The sequence below is a fragment of the Chiloscyllium plagiosum genome, unplaced genomic scaffold (assembly GCF_037043375.1).
Source record: "Chiloscyllium plagiosum isolate Xiang-an unplaced genomic scaffold, Cpla_swu_hap1 HiC_scaffold_28, whole genome shotgun sequence".
Taxonomy (NCBI): domain Eukaryota; kingdom Metazoa; phylum Chordata; class Chondrichthyes; order Orectolobiformes; family Hemiscylliidae; genus Chiloscyllium; species Chiloscyllium plagiosum.
This window is the reverse complement of record NW_028270166.1, coordinates 23,208,415-23,226,446: the sequence shown is the minus strand read 5'-3', so window position 1 is coordinate 23,226,446 and position 18,032 is coordinate 23,208,415. Positions and strand designations below refer to the sequence as shown.

The following is an 18,032-nucleotide window of genomic DNA, read 5'->3' as shown; positions in this document are numbered from 1 at the left end:
CCCAAACTGCTGGTTAATGAATATTTCCACAACACCCACAGTATCTGTGAATAGTGAACTGGAGGTTTCCATTTATTTCTCCTCCCCTGGCCATCATATTGATGAGGATGAGTCTAGGCCTGGGGCTTGGCCTGAGGCTCTTTGGCCACAAGTGGCTTCAAGCCTAGTAATCCAAACCTCAAAGCCTAATCAAAACAATCTTGTTTGTTCTCATTTTTCTTATTTGCTGACTTGACCTTGTTTGAATTTTCTGGAGCACGAAGTTGCATAATGCTATATTAAGTGTTGTTGCCTTATTGGAGAGAAAAACCCGAGATCAGAAGATCAAGATGTGATGTGATCAGCAGACTGGGAAAGAAACAAATTAATGGGATCATTGATTGCAACTTTGAATATGGCCTAAGGCTTTGTATTATGCTATTGTCTATGAGGACAAGAATGTGGACATTCCTGACATGGTTTAAAAAGAACTTGCACCCTGAAGATTTTGTCTTAAAGATTGATTGGTAGACAACAGCATAAAATGGTTTTATAATCTCAGTCATTTATTTAACAGAACACTATTTACCCAAATGAAGTGAGCAATTTCACAGTGTAATGTCTCATTACAATTTGTTTTCATATACATAGATATGAGAGTGCAAATTACAGTCAGCACTGTTCTTAAACAGATTGCCGTTTGTGAGGAAATACATTACAGAAAAATTTGGTAAAATTGCATCAAGTGTTTGCATAAGAACAGTGCTGCTCACAATTTCTACTAATGTAACAGCACATTTGTCAAGGACTTTTCACAGTGATAATATCTTCTTTCAGATAAAATACACGGTTCATCCAAATATTTTCAATCTATGTCTCATATGGATTTGTTAACAGTTGCTGTAGCCTATTTATTCATTGCACATTTACAGTAAAATCGTTTTATGAATAAACAGTTTGAATATAAAAATATCAAAAATACATTATAGGTAAATATAGTCTCTGTGTAATGAACTCTAATGGCATTATTTAAAAATAATATGGAGCGTTCAGATTTCTTTTCATTTAAAATAATATACCACATAAAGGTCAATAATAAAGCATCTCCCAACCCATACTCCTATCTGCAGATACTAGCTCTGACCATGTCAGGGATGGGGGGTGCTGGAGATGAAGGTCAAATTGATTTCAGAAACAAGTTCAGCTTGTGACCAGATATGAGTTTGGTGAATTCTGAAACAAATCCAATGTTTTGTACTTGAGGATAAGAATGTTTAACTTGGTCAAATAATTGAGTCCTATAATGACCAGATTATGGAGAGGCTCTTGGGTTCTTGGAATTAGGGAAGAGTTCATTCCTATACTTGCTCTACTCAAATGGGAGAGAGAGATCATTTTCATTTACAGTACCTATAAGGTAGCACCATTTAAGGCTGACTGCATGCTCTATGATTATCTTTGGAACACAAAGTTCATCCAGGCTGCAGAACAATGAAGCGCTGGGAACATTACAAAGCTATCCATGGCATATCATGCTTTTGTTTTTTTTTAACCTTAGGTTCAATAATAATAAAAAAAATTGATTTGGATTTACATTCATGCAAATCCATTATTGAAGTTTTCTAATGGATGGTGCTTGAGGCATATAAATCACCGAGAGTCCATGTTTGAGCTTCGACTCATTATTTAATATGTGGTTGCTTCAGGGAATACTATATTTTGGAAATTTTAAGAGATCATTTTAATAATAATAATTGACAAAATGAATGGCATGCTACTAAAATGAATACCATACCAATAGTGTTGAAATGAACTTAAGTCTTGAAGTGACAATAAGTGGTCCAATTTGGGTTACTTGAACTTCGGATATAAAGCTGGCATGCATGTGCAAACAGCAATCCTGAACATCAATTTTTGTTACAAATATTGAGTCAATTTGAATGAAATGCATACTATTAACAATCAAATGATTAGAGAGACACTGGGAGAGAATGAATCTCTGATTTCTGGCAACTTAATACACATTTACATCTGATTAAACTTAAGACATTACATGAAGTGATTGCCTGGTAATGCTTGGAACATTAAGTAGAAAGCATTTATCTAAACATTTTTGGTTTAGGCATTGGAGCTATTGCATTAAATATTTTTGTTTTTAGTGAAATGTTGTCCAAAATGTTTGTCACTAGCCATGTGTGGCGAATCAAGAATCCAGATAGGAAAAAGTAAATGTTTAATTAACAAAAGTAGGTAACATACACTGTTACTAAGCATGATATCTCAATATTCATGTCCACACAGTAACTGCATGTGCATTTGAACATGTTTGTACCTTTGTTTGTGAAAAGGTGTGAACAGCATAGGATGTGTCATTTACTTCCTCAGTTACTGGCTGCCTGCTAAAATGGAGTCAAATGAAACCATGGAACTATAACACCATGGAAACACCAAAAATATCAAACAGAGAGGGGAGTTGACATTGAGATCAGCTCGACCGATCGAAATAACTGCTCCAGGCCAGCAAGTGAATGCGGCAAACCAGAGCATGGACAGGCCTGGCATGTCTTGCTGTGGACATTAACATTCCCAGCAATCTCTCTGATGAAGTCCAAATAACATTCAGTGCAGCTGGTCAAAAACTTAGGATACTAAAATCTGATGTGTCTGTTCAATTAACATCAGAATTCCAAACTTTGCTGAAAGACAGAATTTCTCAGTGAGTTGGTAGATTTAAGTTGAATGAATATTCAATACGTCTTTGTATTGAATGTCATATTGCTTAATTGTTGTCACCATGGTGACGTGTGCTTAGTCAGAGATTTCTATTGGACATTACTCTGCTAGTGAAGAATAGATCTATACCTGACATTTAGTTGTCTAACAACATTATGTTTGTTCTGTTATATGAGTTATGATGATCTGGTGAAGGTTAATCCTTAATGAGAACTAAATATTTACAAGTATTTCTAACTTAACCATTGGCTTTATACCCACCAATTTTATTCCCTGTTGAAGATGGTGAAGTGCAATGTTATACTGGGTATAAAAGCCAGAACCCCACCTAACCCAGTGAATTAAGTTAAAATTTCTCTCTTAATCATAGATGCTTTAGTTTAGGTTATATATCAAGTATTTACCATGTGTGTGATCACTGCTAGGGCAACAGGAAAGCATAATCACAATGTTTCTTTGTAGTGGTCTAGTTATACAAATTGAATTTCTTTAAGTTTGGAAACCTGAATGGGCTTTGGCTTTCAGACACCAAAACTAAGAAATCCAATCAAAGATTCCCTTGCACCACAGAACAAATTCTAAAAATTAACAGTCAAAGAAAATCACATAACTAGATTTAAATAGACGGAAATAACAATACATTATATATAGGCACTAACAGGTCAGGAGGAAAGGCACTCTGTTTCATTCAAGTTGCAGCAACTAAACTGACTCTTATTGTGGCCTAGCACAGTCTTCAGTCAGTCAGAATCCTAGCCTTTTCAATATTTACCACAATGGTCCTCGAAACAGTATCAGAACGTTTTCCAACGTCTTAGTGAATGCATGACTTCAGAATCTTTCCTGCACCACATCTGTTTCTCCTTCAGGCATACTTTGGGAGAAGGTGTTTGTTATTGTGTTTGTACCTGAAGCAGGTCTCTTCTTTCGGATGCTTGCCCCTGAGGTGATGAGGTCAGCGTAGCCTTTGTCCTGTGAAAAGGCATAGGCGGAGCGCCGTTGTGTCGAACCTCTTCTGAAGTGAGTGGCCTTGTTATTTGATGTTTGCTGACTTTTGTTTAGATTTTCGTAAGTAGCCTGAAAATTATGAAAAATATGTGAACACATTATGGAAAGATCTTGTTCTCCTTCACATGTACCCACTTAGATCCTTCATCAAAAAAGTTAATTCAATGGGGTCCTCTCTCAACCGTGATAGTTCACTTACAGTCGGAATCCTCGGTGAAGTATTGACATCCATTGTTAGCCTGTGGCTTTAAGACACTGGGGGTAATTTTCAACTTCACCACGTTAACAGTAACTAGAGGATGTGGATCAGTGTTCAATGTCTTTTGGCTCTGGAGCTTCATGCAATGTTTTACCAACAGCTCTCTGTGACTAGTGGACCAGCACATTGTTGCTCAGCACGTAACTGCAGTGCAGCAGTGGAAATGACATGAATGTATGTTCCCATGACAATCAGTACCTATTTCTTCATGAATAATGGTTCAAATCATCTGATCATCTTAGGAATCTCTGTTTCCAATGTTGGCCAGACAAAAAGCTACCCCCTCTATTGCATTCTGAACCTCTGATGGAAGATCCCTCAGGGAAGCATACCTCGAAGGTAGTACCAAAGAGATTGGGTCCAGATGCCAGACCACCTTACAACACTTGTTGCTCTATTCTGAGAAATAATTAAAGGTCCCAAAGTTTCTCGATGCTTTAGTGAATGAACGATTTAGCAAATAGGTGAATAAATGGATGGATGAATGTATAGGTAGAAAATGGAGTAGACTGGGAGAGGTAAATGAGTAAGCGCATAAAGAGGGTGAGGGAAATGGGTAAGGGTTAGGGTGGCGCATCTCCCCCACTTCCTGCACCTCTGCCCTTGAACCCCACCCCTCCAATCGCAGCAAGGATAGAACCCCCTTTGTTCTCACCTTCCAGTCCACCAGTCTCCAGATACAACACATCATCCCCCACCATTACTGCTACCTACAATCAGACCCCACCACCAGAGGTATATTTCCCTCCCCACCCTTATCCGCACTCCTCAGAGACCATTCCCCCGCGACTCCTTCATTAGGTCCACGCCCCCCACCAATCCACCCTCCACTCCTGGCACTTTCCCTTGCCACCACTAGAGGTGTAAAACCTGCACCCACACCTCCCCCCTCACATCTAGCAGAGATGTTCCTGTACATCCAAACACCTCATTTACTTTGTCCATTGCAGTGGTGTCCTCTACATCGGGGAGACAGGACGCCAACTTACGGAACGTTTCAGAAAACATCTCTGGGATACGCACCAAGCAACCCCACCACCCTGTGGTCAACCACTTCAACATCCTCTCCCACTCTGCTAAGGACATGCAAGTCGTGGGCCGCTTCCACTGCCATATCCTAGCCACCCAACGCCTGGAGAAAGAACACCTCATCTTCCACCTTGGGACCTTCCAACCATACAGCACCAACATCGATTTCACCAGTTTCCTCATCTCCCCTACTCCCACATTATTCCAGATCCAACTTGGCACCACGTTCTTGAACTGTCCCACCTGCCCATCTTCTTTTCCACCTCTCTGCTCCACCCTATCATCATCACCCCCATCTGCATCCACCTATCACCTTCCTAGCTACTCTCGCAGCCCCACCCCCCTCCTTTTTATCTCTGAGCTCCCGTGGCACTCCTCCTCCCTATTCCTGATGAAGAGCTTATGTCTGAAACGTCAACTTTCCTGCTCCTCGGATGCTGCCTGATGTGCTGTGCTTTTCCAGCACCACACGTTTTGACTCTGGCAGCTAAATAGGTGGATTAAGTCATGAGGTATGGTGGGGGGTTTGATGGGGTTGAGTCAGGGGTGTAGGGTCTAGTCAGGTAGGGTTGTGGGGAGTGTTGGAGGGATTACGAGTGTCGCAGGGTGGAAAGGATGTCATTTGCTTGGGACCCAGGAGTTTGTCTTTAACAGTTCCTACGTAACTCTTTAGGTAAATAAGTTTGAGCTCTCCAACTTCAGAGTCAGAGACATTTTCACAGGGTCCCAGGAAACTGGGAAGCTACCCAACAGAAGCTCAAATGTTCCGGGCAATTCCCATAGTCAGTGTATTGGGAATGCTGTCTGGTCTCTGACAATCTAGAGAATGGAGGATTTGGGCCAATATAATAATGTAATATCATGTAACGATATAATAATAACAACTATAATGGAACAATATAACAGTATCACAGTTAAACTGTTATAAAGCCTGTCGAGTTGGCCTGCCAGGTTTTCTTTCATAAGATTAAGCTATGACTCTTGTCAACTAACTTAATGATCAGGTTCCAAAGGCTTCTTGCTATTCATTCTGGGATTATCTTTTACTGGAAATCCTCTCAACGAAGTTACCATGAAGTAACATAGAATCTCTCAGAAAATCATTTTTGTTTTAATAAAAGATAGATTTGTTGCAATAGATCAATAATTAATGTCTGCATGTTTATTCATCGTTATTCTCAAAGCTTCCATTTCAGACGTAACTAATGCCATTCAGAAGGGGTTCTGATAGAAAGCTCCTCTTCGCAGCATAGTCCCAGACCTTGGATGCAGCCTTGATCAGACCCCACTGGAATACACCATTCAATTCTGGGCATCCCACTTCCAGAAGAATCTATTGACCTTAGAGAGGTTGAAGCCCTGATTCTTCCGAATGATACTAGGGATTAATAGGCTACATTACAAGGACAGGCTCTGTAAACGTGGTTTATGCTTCCTTGGTATAGAATTTGGAGGAGGTATTTAATGTGATAAAAGGACTTGACAGCATTTCCTTTGGTGGGCGGGTCTTGTATAGCTGGTATCAGATTTAAATTTTGGTTTTTCCTAAGTGAGAGCCTGCTCATTTAGGAGTGTAATCAGAGAGTAGGGGTATCAATGGATATGTGCCAAAGAATTCAGAGCTAGTTCCCCAGTTTCTTGTCTCAGAACCCAACAACGATTCTCAGTGGGATAGCTCCCTCTACAATGTATTGTTCATCAGGAAGCACCTAAACTAAAAGCAATCCTTTTTGTAAAGTAACTTTTAATCACTCATCAAGGTTAATTAAGTCATGAAGAGCATGGATAGGGTAAATAGTCAAGGTCTTTTTCCCAGTTTACAGGAGTCCAAAACTAGAGGGCAGTAGGTTTAAGGTGAGAAGGGAAAGATTTAAAAGGGACCTGAAGGGAACCTCACGCAGAGTGTGGTGCATGTATGGAACAAGAGGCCAGAGGATGTGGTGAAGGTAGGTGCAATTATAACATTTAAAAGGCATCTGGATGGGTATATGAATAGGAAGGGTTTAGAGGGATATGGGCTAAATGCAGGCAAAATGGACTAGATCAGTTTAGAATATCTGGTCGGCATGGACGAGTTGGACCGAAGGATGTGTTTCTGTGCTGTACAATTCTACGACTCTATGACTGTGACTGTGGGAAAACCTTCTCAAAGAGATTCAGGAAGAAAGTGCTTTCACAGATACCCCCCTGGATCCAAGTGTCTGACGGATTACACACTGCGACTTAGCAGCTGCTACCTTCCCCTGCACCCCCCCCCCCCCCCCACCCACCACCTCCAACTACCATCCCTCAATTGCCCCTACAGTCAACAGAACCAGGCCCCCATTTCCATTCTCCGAGCATGCCCAGATTTTAGCACTTTGCCAGACCCTCCACAACTCGTCCTCCATCATCCCCTCACCTCCCCTCAGACCCTCTCACACCCTGACACCCACCAGGCTTCCAGGCAGGGCAGACAGCAATGGCATTACTAACGTATTGTGAATTTGGGGGAGTATCCTGAGATTTCCCTCCACTGTCTTCCATAGAAAAATCATGCTGGGCTCAGAGCATGAACTTTATTTATCTCTCCACAGATGGAACCAGAACTGCTAAGTTCCTCCAGCATTTTCTGTTTTTATTGCCTTAGACTCTCTGGCTGACAACACTTCCCACCACCAGTTCAACGAAAATTACGCCTGGCTTGGTTTTCCCTTCATGGATGCTGCCAAGCCAGCAGAGTATTCGCACAATTTTCTGTATCTAGTTCAGATTTCTAACATCCACAGCAACCTGCTTACTGTTGTTTCCATCATTAACATTTGGAACTGAGCTCTGAATCTATGCTACTTTTGAATGGTTTCCCCCACCCATTATCAGAGCTGACTGTCCTAAAGCAGCCAGGAGATGTATGGAAACAATGTTCCGCATTCACCTTCGAACTACTGCTCAGAAGAGTCTTAGCTTCAGTTGCTGCCTTGAGACAAATAGTTTAGCTATATTTTATTGTGAGGAGGGAAGAAACAGTAGGAATGAGCTTCAATTGTCCACATTCATAATATGAAAATATCTAATTGTAATTAAAAGAAGCATTACTGTAGTGATTGGAACCAGGTAGATCTTGTTGACTATGAGATCCTTGATTGGGGTTCTTACCCTGGTCAATTAGGAAGCTGACCCATATAAACATGGGATTTAGAATCTCCCCAGTTCAGGAGACTGACTCTGAGCTGACTGACCACAGCCAATGTACTGTGCACAAGTAAATAAAGGGTGACTTGGTGACGGGATACCAGCCTCTATGCAGTTATTTCAGTTACCATCATCAGTTCTAAAGAGGGACCACTTAAAACATTAACTCTGTTTCTCTCTCCACAGGTGTTGCCAGACCTTGTATCAAGACTGGCTCAAATGCAACAAGGGGTACTTGGGTTCCAAGAGATCAGTTGTGTTAGGGGACTCTCTAGCCCGAGGCACAGACAGACGTTTTTGTGGCCAGCAGCAAAAAAAATCATAATGATGTGTTGCTCGTTGGTGCCAGGATCAGAGTGGGTGCAGAATGTTCTCAAGAGGGAGAGGGACCAGCAGGAGGTTATTGTACACATTGGAATCAATGACATACGAAGTGAAAAGGATGAGATTCTGAAGAAAGAATATAGAGATTTAGGCAGGAATTTAAAAAGGAGGTCCTCAAGGGTAGTAATATCTGGATTACTCCCGGTGCTGCAAGCTTGTGAGGGTAAGAATAGGAGGATAGAGCTGATGAATGCATGGCTGAAGAGCTGGTGTATGGGAGAAGGATTTACATTTTTGGATCATTGGAATCTCTTCTGGGGTAGAAGTGACCTGTACGAGAAAGATGGATTGTACCTGAATTGGAAGGGGACTAAAATAATGGCAGGGAGATTTGCTAGAGCTGCTCAGGAGGATTTAAACAATTAAGGTGGGGGGGGGAGGGGGTAGAACCCAGGGAGATAGTGAGGAATAGTTGAACTGAGAAATAAGAAAGGGATGATCACTTTATTGGGATTGTATTATAGATCCCCTAATAGTCAGCAGGAAAGTGAGAAACAAATGCGCAAGGAGATCTCAGTTATCTGTAAGAATATGGTAGGGGATTTCAACTTTCAAAACATAGACTGGGACTGCCAAAGTGTTAAGGATTTAGATGGAGAGGACCTGCTGGTCCTTGAGAACATTCTGCACCCTCTCTGAGACATCACTGATCCTGGCAACACACCATTCTGATTTTTCACTGCTGTCCACAGAAATGTCTATCTGTGCCTCAGATTCGAGTCCCCTAACACAATTGACCCAATGTACCCCTCATTGCAGTTGAGCTAGTCTCAATACCAGGTCTGGCAGCATCTGTGGAGAGACTGATACTGTAAATACACAGTTTTGAATGGTCCCTCTTTAGAACTGGTGTGTACAAGAAAATTTTCTGGTTCAATATCTAGTTGTACCTACCAATATCAGATGCAAAACTTAACCTAATCTTGGGAAATAAGGCAGGGCAGGTGTCTGAGGTATCAGTGGGAGAGCACTTTAGGGCCAGCGACCATAATTCTATTAGTTTTAAAATAGTGATGGAAAAGGATAGACCAAATCTAAAAGTTGAAGTTCTAAATTGGAGGAAGGTTAATTTGATGGTATTAGGCAAGAACTTTCAAAAGCTGATTGGGGGCAGAGGTTTGCAGGTAAAGGGATGGCTGGAAAATGGGAAGCCTTCAGAAATGGGATAATGAGACTCCAGGGATAGTATATTTCTGTCAGGGTGAAAGGGAAGGCTGGTAGGTGTTGGGAATGGTGGATGACTAAATAAATTGAGGGTTTGGTTAAGAAAAAGGAAGCATATCTCAGATATAGACAAAATAGATCGAATGAATCCTTAGAAGAGTATAAAGGCAGTAGGAGTACACTTAAGAGGGAAATCAAGAAGGCAAAAAGGGGATATGAAATAGTTTTGGCAAATCGAGTTAAGGAGAATCCAAAGGGTTTTTACAAATATATTAAGGACAAAAGGGTAACTAGGGAGAGATAGGACCCCTCAAAGATCAGCAAGGCAGCCTTTGTGTGGAGGTACAGGAGGTGGTGTAGATACTAAACGAGTATTTTGCATCAGTATTTACTGTGGAAAAGGATATGGATTATATAAACTGTAGGGAAATAGATGGTGACATCTTGACAAATGTCCATATTACAGAGGAGGAGGTGCTGGATGTCTTGAAACACATAAAAGTGGATAAATCCCCAGGACCTGATCAGGTGTACCTGAGAACTCTGTGGAAGCTAGGGAAGTGATGCTGGCGACAGGTTAGGTGCCAGAAGACTGGAGGTTGGCTAATGTGGTACCACTACTTAAGAAAGGTGCTATGGAAATGCCAGGGTACTATAGACCAGTGAGCCTGACGTTGGTGGTGGGCAAGTTGTTGGAGGGAATTCTAGGGGACAGGATTTAGATGTATTTGCAAAGACAAACACTGATTAGGGATGTCAACATGGCTTTGTACATGGGAAATCATGTCTCACAAACTTGATTAAGTTTTTTGAAGAAGTAACAAAATCCTTTTTGAAGGATTGACGAGTGCAGATGAGTGGACATGATCTATAAGGACTTCAGTAAGGCGTTCAACAAGGTTCCATGAAAGACTGGTTAGCAAGGCTAGATCTCAAGGAATGCAGGGAGAACTAGCCATTTGGATACAGAACTGGCTCGAAGGAAGAAGACAGAGGGTGGTGGTGGAGGGTTATTTTTCAGACTGGAGGCCTGTGACCAGTGGAATGCCACAAGGATCGGTGCTGAGTCCACTACTTTTCATCAGTTATATAAATGATTTAGATGTGAACATAAGAGCTATAGTTAGTGAGTTTGCAGATGACACCAAAATTGGAGGTGTACTGGATAGCGAAGGAAGTTACCTCAGAGTACAACAGGATCTTGATCAAATGGGCCAATGGTCCGAGGAGTGGCAGATGGAGTTTAATTCAGATAAATGCGAGGTGCTACATTTTGGGAAAGCAAATCTTCGCAGGACTTATACACTTAATGGTAAGGTCCTAGGGAGTGTTGCTGAACAAAGAGACGTTGGAGTGCAGGTTCATAGCTCCTTGAAAGTAGAGTCACAGGGAGATAGGATAGTGAAGAAGGCGTCTGGTATGCTTTCCTTTATTGGTCAGAGTATTGAGTACAGGAGTTGGGAGGTCATGTTGTGGCTGTACAAGACATTGGTTAGGCCACTGTTGGAATACTGCATGCAATTCTGGTCTCCTTCCTATCGAAAGGATGTTGTGAAACTTGAAAAGGTTCAGAAAAGATTTACAAGGATGTTGCCAGGGTTGGAGGATTTGAGCTACAGGGAGAGGTTGAATATGCTGGGGCTGTTTTCCCTGGAGCGTCGGAGGCTGAGGGATGACCTTATAGTGGTTTATGACATCATGAGGGGCATGGATAGGGTAAATAGACAAAGTCTCTTCTCTGGGTGAGGGAGTCCAGAACTAGAGGGTATAGGTTTAAGGTGAGACTGGAAAGATATAAAGAGACCAAACGGGTGTTACATGTGTGGAACGAGCTGCTAGAGCAAGTGGTGGAGGCTGGTACAATTACAACATTTAAAAGGCATTTGGATGGGTATATGAATAGCAAGAGTTTCGAGGGACATGGGCCGAGTACTTGCAGGTGGGACTAGATTGGGTTGGGCTATCTGGTCGGCATGGACAGGTTGGATGAAAGGGTCTGTTTCCATGCTGTACATCTCAATGACTCTATGACCTGTTGAGTTTTGCCAACATGCTCTGTGTTTGTTTCAGATTTCCAGCATCAGCAATATCTTGCCTTTATCACCATCACTTTAGAAATAGTAGATGCACTGAACATTTCAAAGCAACAGTACTTACTCTTCCTGCAGTTTTGGAGTGGAAGACTCGCCAAATTAATCGTATTGTAATGGAAGGGATAAAATTTACAGCAATAGTCAGTAGGATGGTGAGCCAGACATAAGGCTGTTTAAAAATATTTAATGCTGCTCCTGTAAAGTAAAAAGCAAAAATAATAAGCACTCAAAATCCTGACACTAACCATATTTGCAGATTATTGTGGAAGCTCTGAATTGTCTCAATGGAATTACCGTACACAAATTTAACTAAGCAGACGGCTTGTTTGACCAGCTCTTCCCATTACCAGCCCCTTTGGGTTAGTAGCCTTTACTACACACAGTGTGCACTCTACCAACTGAACCAGGGCTCCTTTGCTGCTACCTTCCTCCCCGCTGCCTCCTCTGCCTGCAAGGACAACAAACGTAGCTGCACTGGAGCATCATGTCACTGTCAAGTTGTCAAACATTCCACCTTTGGTGCATGTTTAATGTTCTTTACATCATTGCTGGGTTAAAGTCAGGGAATTCCTTTTCTATGAGTCACTGTGGCTCAAGAGAGAAGATTTGCCATTAACTCCGAATTGAAATGGGGATCGGTAATAAATCTAAAATTGTGCAAGACTTTGGTTTGGCTGCATTTAGAATACTATGTACAGTTCTGGTCGCCACAATACCAAAAGGATGTAGACGCTTTGGAGAGGGTGCAGAGAAGGTTTACAAGGATGTTGCCTGAAGGTGCTAGCTATGAAGAGAGGGTGAGTAGGTTATTATTGTTTGTATTAGAAAAAAGGAGATTGTGGAGGGACCTGATTGAGGTCTACAAAATCATGAAGGGTATAGACAGGGTGGATAGAGATAAGCTTTTTCCCAGGATGAGGGATTCAATAATGAAAGGTCACACTTTCAAGGTGAGAGATGAAAAGTTTAAGTGGGATACACGTGTAAAGTACTTTACACAGAGGGTGGTAGGTGAGGTGCCTGGAACGCATTGCCAGCAGAGGTAGTAGAGGCAGGCACGGTAGATTAATTTAATGTGCACGGTAGATGCATGAGTAGGTGGGGAGCAGAGGGATACAGATCCTCAGGAATTGGGTGATAAGTTTTGACAGTGGATTTGGGTTGGCTCAGGCTTGGCGGGCCGAAGGGCCTGTTCCAGGAGTGTAAATTTTCTTTGTTCTTTGTTCTAAATCTCATCATTCCCCATGAGGAGAATGAAAAGGTAAGGGGATATGGGACTGAATTTTCCTTCAGGAATCTATTATCTTTCTGGCGGTCATATAGCAGTGCTCCCAACAGAACTGGGGAAACCTTGCTTCTCGGAATTGAGCATTTCATTGAGCATATTGAAGACAGAGATAGATAGGTCTTCATTGTCAAGGGGATCAAGGGTTAGGGGGAGAAAGCGGGAAAATGGGATCGACAAACTTATCAGCCATGATTGAATGGCGGAGCAGACTCAATGGACTGAATGGCTTAAGTTGTGCTCCTATGTCTTATGGTCTTATAAGAAATAGGAGCAGGAGTAGGGCATCTGGTCCCTTGAGCCTGCTCCGCCATTCAATAAGATCGTGGCTGATCTTTTCACTCAGAACTCATCTTCACTTACCCACCCTCTCACCATAATCCTTAACTCCTTTACTCTTCAAAAATCTAGTTATCTCTTCCTCTTTGTTCCCGAATAGTTTTCTCCCAGCTCCAACAAACCTGATGGCAAGTACTTACTGCATGCCTGCTCTGTGACAGGACTGACGGACAAGTAAGTAATGTTCACACAAACGCAGACGACAAATATCACACACACACAAAAAACACACTGTGCACGCATGAATTACAGAAAACTCTGAGGTTGAGTCAGATACATTAGGATCCTGATCATGATTGGGATTACAGGATGCTTCTGTATTTTAATGTTGCATCTTGGGTTGAACTGGCAGCTATCATTGTAATGTTGCAGCAAGGACCCTGAGTGCTCAGGGGCATGTATTCAACTCATGGACTGAACCAGACTGCATCTCCAGGGTCGTCACTTGCTCTCAGGCATTCTGAGCTTACTTTGTTGCTCACAGTTTCCCTGCTGTGCATTACCTTGTCTTGCGTTTTTGCATCTTACCCCCTTAGACAGAGACACTATGGTCACATTATCATGCCTCTTGGAGCAAACACAAAGGCAGGAAGCATGTCATTGTTATCAGCAGGCCTCAGTCAGGTCAAAGGAGATAGCTTTCACTCAGAGATTCCCAACATGTTAAGTCAAGGGCACCCACTGATACCAATCCAGACCCTGTACAGGGTGGTCAGAGTCAGTACCCTCCACTTAGAAGGAGTGCAGAGCCAAATATTGGGCAGTCCACTATCTGTCTTGACTCTTTCTGCCCTATTGTAGGCTCTTTTCCTCATGGAATGTGAGACAGAGAGAGGGAAAAACAGGTAATAAGGGAGATGAAAGTGGATGGTAGTTATTATTGTTGGTGCTGGTGTAGAGATTTCCCAAGCGAGTGAATAGGTAGTGCAGAGGGCATGCATGCTTAGTGGTATCGAGGGTTAGGGAAAATTATTATGATCAATAATGAATATGGTAGATCATGAACCATGGTGGGAGGTGATGCAATACCAGAGACAAAGTGACTGTTAGCTTTTGGTGAGGAGATGGTCATTTAGTCCTTGGCAGAGTGGAGAAGGACAGTGATCTTCTTGCTAGTGTGCTGGGCATTCCTCCAGATGGTTAACATTGCAGTGAACTGCATGGCTTCCTCAGGCCAGGCTGGCATCACCCCACCCAGCAGGACCCCCAGGTCCCTGCCCACAAAGCTAGGTGTTGATACCCCCTGTCTCCCCTATCCAAGGCCAATGTGAGGAACTGTGCAGGGCAGCTCTGACCTGACAGTGCTTGTCGGAGTGCATAATGGATTTTTAAAGATGGTATAGGCACAAGGGATGCAAGTCAATCCATGATATCCACTGACCGTGATCAAAAGGAGTGGAAATCAGGCATGAGAGATGCCATAGAGGTGCAGTGGGTAATTAATGTGGCCAGTTTGACAAGAGACAGTAAGACAATCCACTAGGCCTCATGTAGAAAATCCCTCCAAAAAAAAAAGATGCCACACAACTCAGATTTCACCAAAGATTCATTGGTTCCAAGCATTGCCCTCCAGCAGATGTATGCTTTTTCTGATTATCTGTGATTTCAAAATCACCTTTGTCTCTCCACAACTCATTAACTTGCTCTTTGAAGCATTTAATAGGCTGTTAGTTGGAGTTGAGTTGGCGCTGGCTCCTTCCAGACTGGAGGCACTGGAACACTGGTGTACCATAAAAAGAGCACAATGTTCAAACGATGTCTGCTCTTGACCCCTCAGCCAGGGGTGACTGAGGATCAGGCTCTCAGAAGCAAAGATCCATGTGCACAAAACCAGCTGAACTTTACTATTTAAGGATTGACCTGGAATCACACCTCAGGCTTCACTGTTTAAATAACTCTGTTTATTCTCAGAATCACTGAGAGCAAGGTTTTTTTGAAAATTTATATCCAACTGAAAAGGATATGACTGCTGAGAACTTTAATCCAGCTGCTTCACACTGTGACTCAATAAATCTCTGACCCCCATCATTCCAATCATATCAGCGTTCATTGTTCGATCAAATATAAATTTAAAAGTCAGGAGGATGAACAAAGTATGTGATCCACTTAAATAAAGGGTAGCACGGTGGCTCAGTGGTTAGCGTTGTTGCTTCACAGCTCCAGGGACCAGGGTTCGATTTCAGCCTCAGGTGATTGTCTGTGTGGAGTTTCCACATTCTCCCCGTGTCTAAGTGGGTTTCCTCCCACAATCCAAAGAAGTGCAGGTCAGGTGAATTGGCCATGCTAAGTTGTCCATAGTATTAGGTGCATTAGAGAGGGGTAAATATAGGGTAGGGGAATGGGTTTGGGTGGGTTAATCTTTGCAGGGTCAGTGTGGACTTGTTGGGCCAAATGGCCTATTCCATATTGTAGGGAATCTAATCTAAAAACAGAGAATGCTGGAAGTACTCAGCATTTATGGAGAGTGAGACAGAGTTAATGTTACAAGAGCAAAGACTCAGTTCTGAAAAAAGTATTTCGACCCAAAACATTAATGTTATTTCTCTTGCTGTGGATACCGCCAGATCTGCTGAGTTTTTCCAGCATTCTGTTATAATTTCAGATATCCAGCAGCCACAATATTTTGCTTTTATTCTTGTGATTTCCTTTAAATGTTCTTAACATTTTAGTGCAAATTAAAATGATCAATTGTCACAAAGCTAGTCCCTTTTTTTCTAAAAGCTGTCCCTTGACTCAAGGAGACTCTATCCTTGATTTTTTTCAGAGGGGGTCTGAACAGGTCAGGCTCTGAACAGTCTGGTTTGGTACAGAGATGAAAAGGATTTTGAGAGACCTTTTGTTTATATTTAAACAGGTGAGACTTCAGGCCAAAGTGGTCATGTTTTAGAAGTGACCTGTATAATGAAAGGGAGTGGTCAGCTCTCTAGCTGAGCAGTTTAGTTCAATCCTGAACTGGTTGGGAGTTCAACAGGGAGCTATGTGGAAACTCTCTCTCTCTCTCTTTCTGCTTTTCAATTCAACCTGTAAGCACGTGTTCCATTTATACTGGCTTTTAAAGGAGTTTGCTTATTGGAACTGTTGTGTATATTTGGAACACCATTGTTTGGATAGACTGAGTTCTGTGGGGGGTTCCTTATTCTGTTCTTTGTGTTTCATTGTGTAAATTTGTGAATACATTTTTGGCTGCTTTAAAATCTAGTAGTCAGTCAACCTAGCTACCTCACTCCGGATAATTTTCACTGTACACTTACCGAAACAAATTGCAAAGTTATGGGCCGGGGTTGCCTGCTTAAGAATGTTCCGAGTGGTCTGGCTTAGTCCATAACACAATAAAAGGCCAGAGAGGATAAACATGTAAGAAAGACGCAAGATGCAGTTAGGGATTGCTTGAAACCACAGAAATATCATTCCAGAGATGTGAAGGTTAGGTGAATTGGCCACTGGTAAAAATTGCCCATAGTGTTCAGGCATTTGTCGGTTAGGTGCATTAGTTGGGGGTAAATGTAGGGTAGTAAGGGAATGGGTCTGGGTGGGTTATTCTTTGGGGGGGTCGGTTTGGACTTGTAGGGCTGAATGGCCTGTTCCCACACTGTAGCAATCCTACGATTCTAAGGTCATTTGAAGCACTACAGAGTGACAAATGCTGGAAGATTTCTCAAAGCTAAGAAAATATTCTCTTCAACCCCAATGAATTCAGTGAAAAACCTGGAACAGAGGTACAAATTTGTATTCTATCAGTTAATCTTACAATCTGTTGCAAATTTGCATTGACTAAACTGCTAAAATAATTCACTTATCTGCTGTTAAGTATCAACAAACCTAAACATTAAGTTGCTTTCTTACCATGGAACTGGAACATATCTGGTGCTAGTTGAGTCAAGAAGGTGCTTTGGGTTAGAAAGGTGATGCAAAAGTATAGTGCAAGACTGATGATGATAGACAAAACAGTGGGAACTGTCCAATATGAAATCTCTAACATAACCTGTTGAGAGAATAAATTATTACCTTGAATTATTCAGAGATTTACAGAAGTCAAACTACCTTTACTTTTCATGAAACTGCTTTCATTTAGACATTTAAACATTTGAAAAAAAAGCTCTCTAGATATACAAGAGAATTATTTCATATCTAAATGCTAATCAATCTAGCTGCAGTTGACTCTTGGATATGTCCATCACTTTCAGATTACAACAAAATACTTTAATTCCTCTGAATCCTTTGAACTGGACCACAATAGAAGTGTTTAAATCAAGTCATAGAGATGTACACCATGGAAACAGACCCTTCATTCCAACTCGTCCATGCCGATCCTAAATTAATCGAGTCCCATTTGGCAGCACTTGGCCCATATCCCTCTAAACCCTTCCTATTCCTATACCCATCCAAATGCGTTTTAAATGATGTAATTGTATCAGCCTTCACCACTTCCTCTGGCAGCTCATTCCACACATGCACCACCCTCTGCATGAAAACGTTGTCCCTTAAGTCCCTTTTATATCTTTCCCCTCTCCCCCTAAACCTATGCCCTCTAGTTCTGGACTCCCCCACCCCAGGAAAAATACCTTGTCTATTTACCCTTTCCATGCCC

At 42.0% G+C, this 18,032-nt stretch overlaps 1 protein-coding gene across 10 annotated transcripts in view; it reads right to left on the bottom strand.

The window, feature by feature from the left end:
• Positions 1-524: 524 nt before the first annotated feature.
• LOC122565318 (phospholipid-transporting ATPase IC) overlaps positions 525-18,032 on the bottom strand; it is a 152,524-nt gene continuing 135,016 nt past the window's right edge. For 9 of the 10 annotated variants that reach the window (XM_087976047.1, XM_043721169.2, XM_043721168.2 and 6 more), the window contains 3 exons: positions 17,288-17,426; positions 11,885-12,015; positions 525-3,789 (listed from right to left, as the gene is read on the bottom strand). In XM_087976047.1, coding sequence (XP_087832173.1) covers positions 3,544-3,789; positions 11,885-12,015; positions 17,288-17,426 — 516 coding nt within the window. In that variant the 3' untranslated portion in view covers positions 525-3,543. The remainder of the gene's footprint in view (positions 3,790-11,884; positions 12,016-17,287; positions 17,427-18,032) is intronic. The other variant, XM_043721170.2, reaches the window with a different exon arrangement.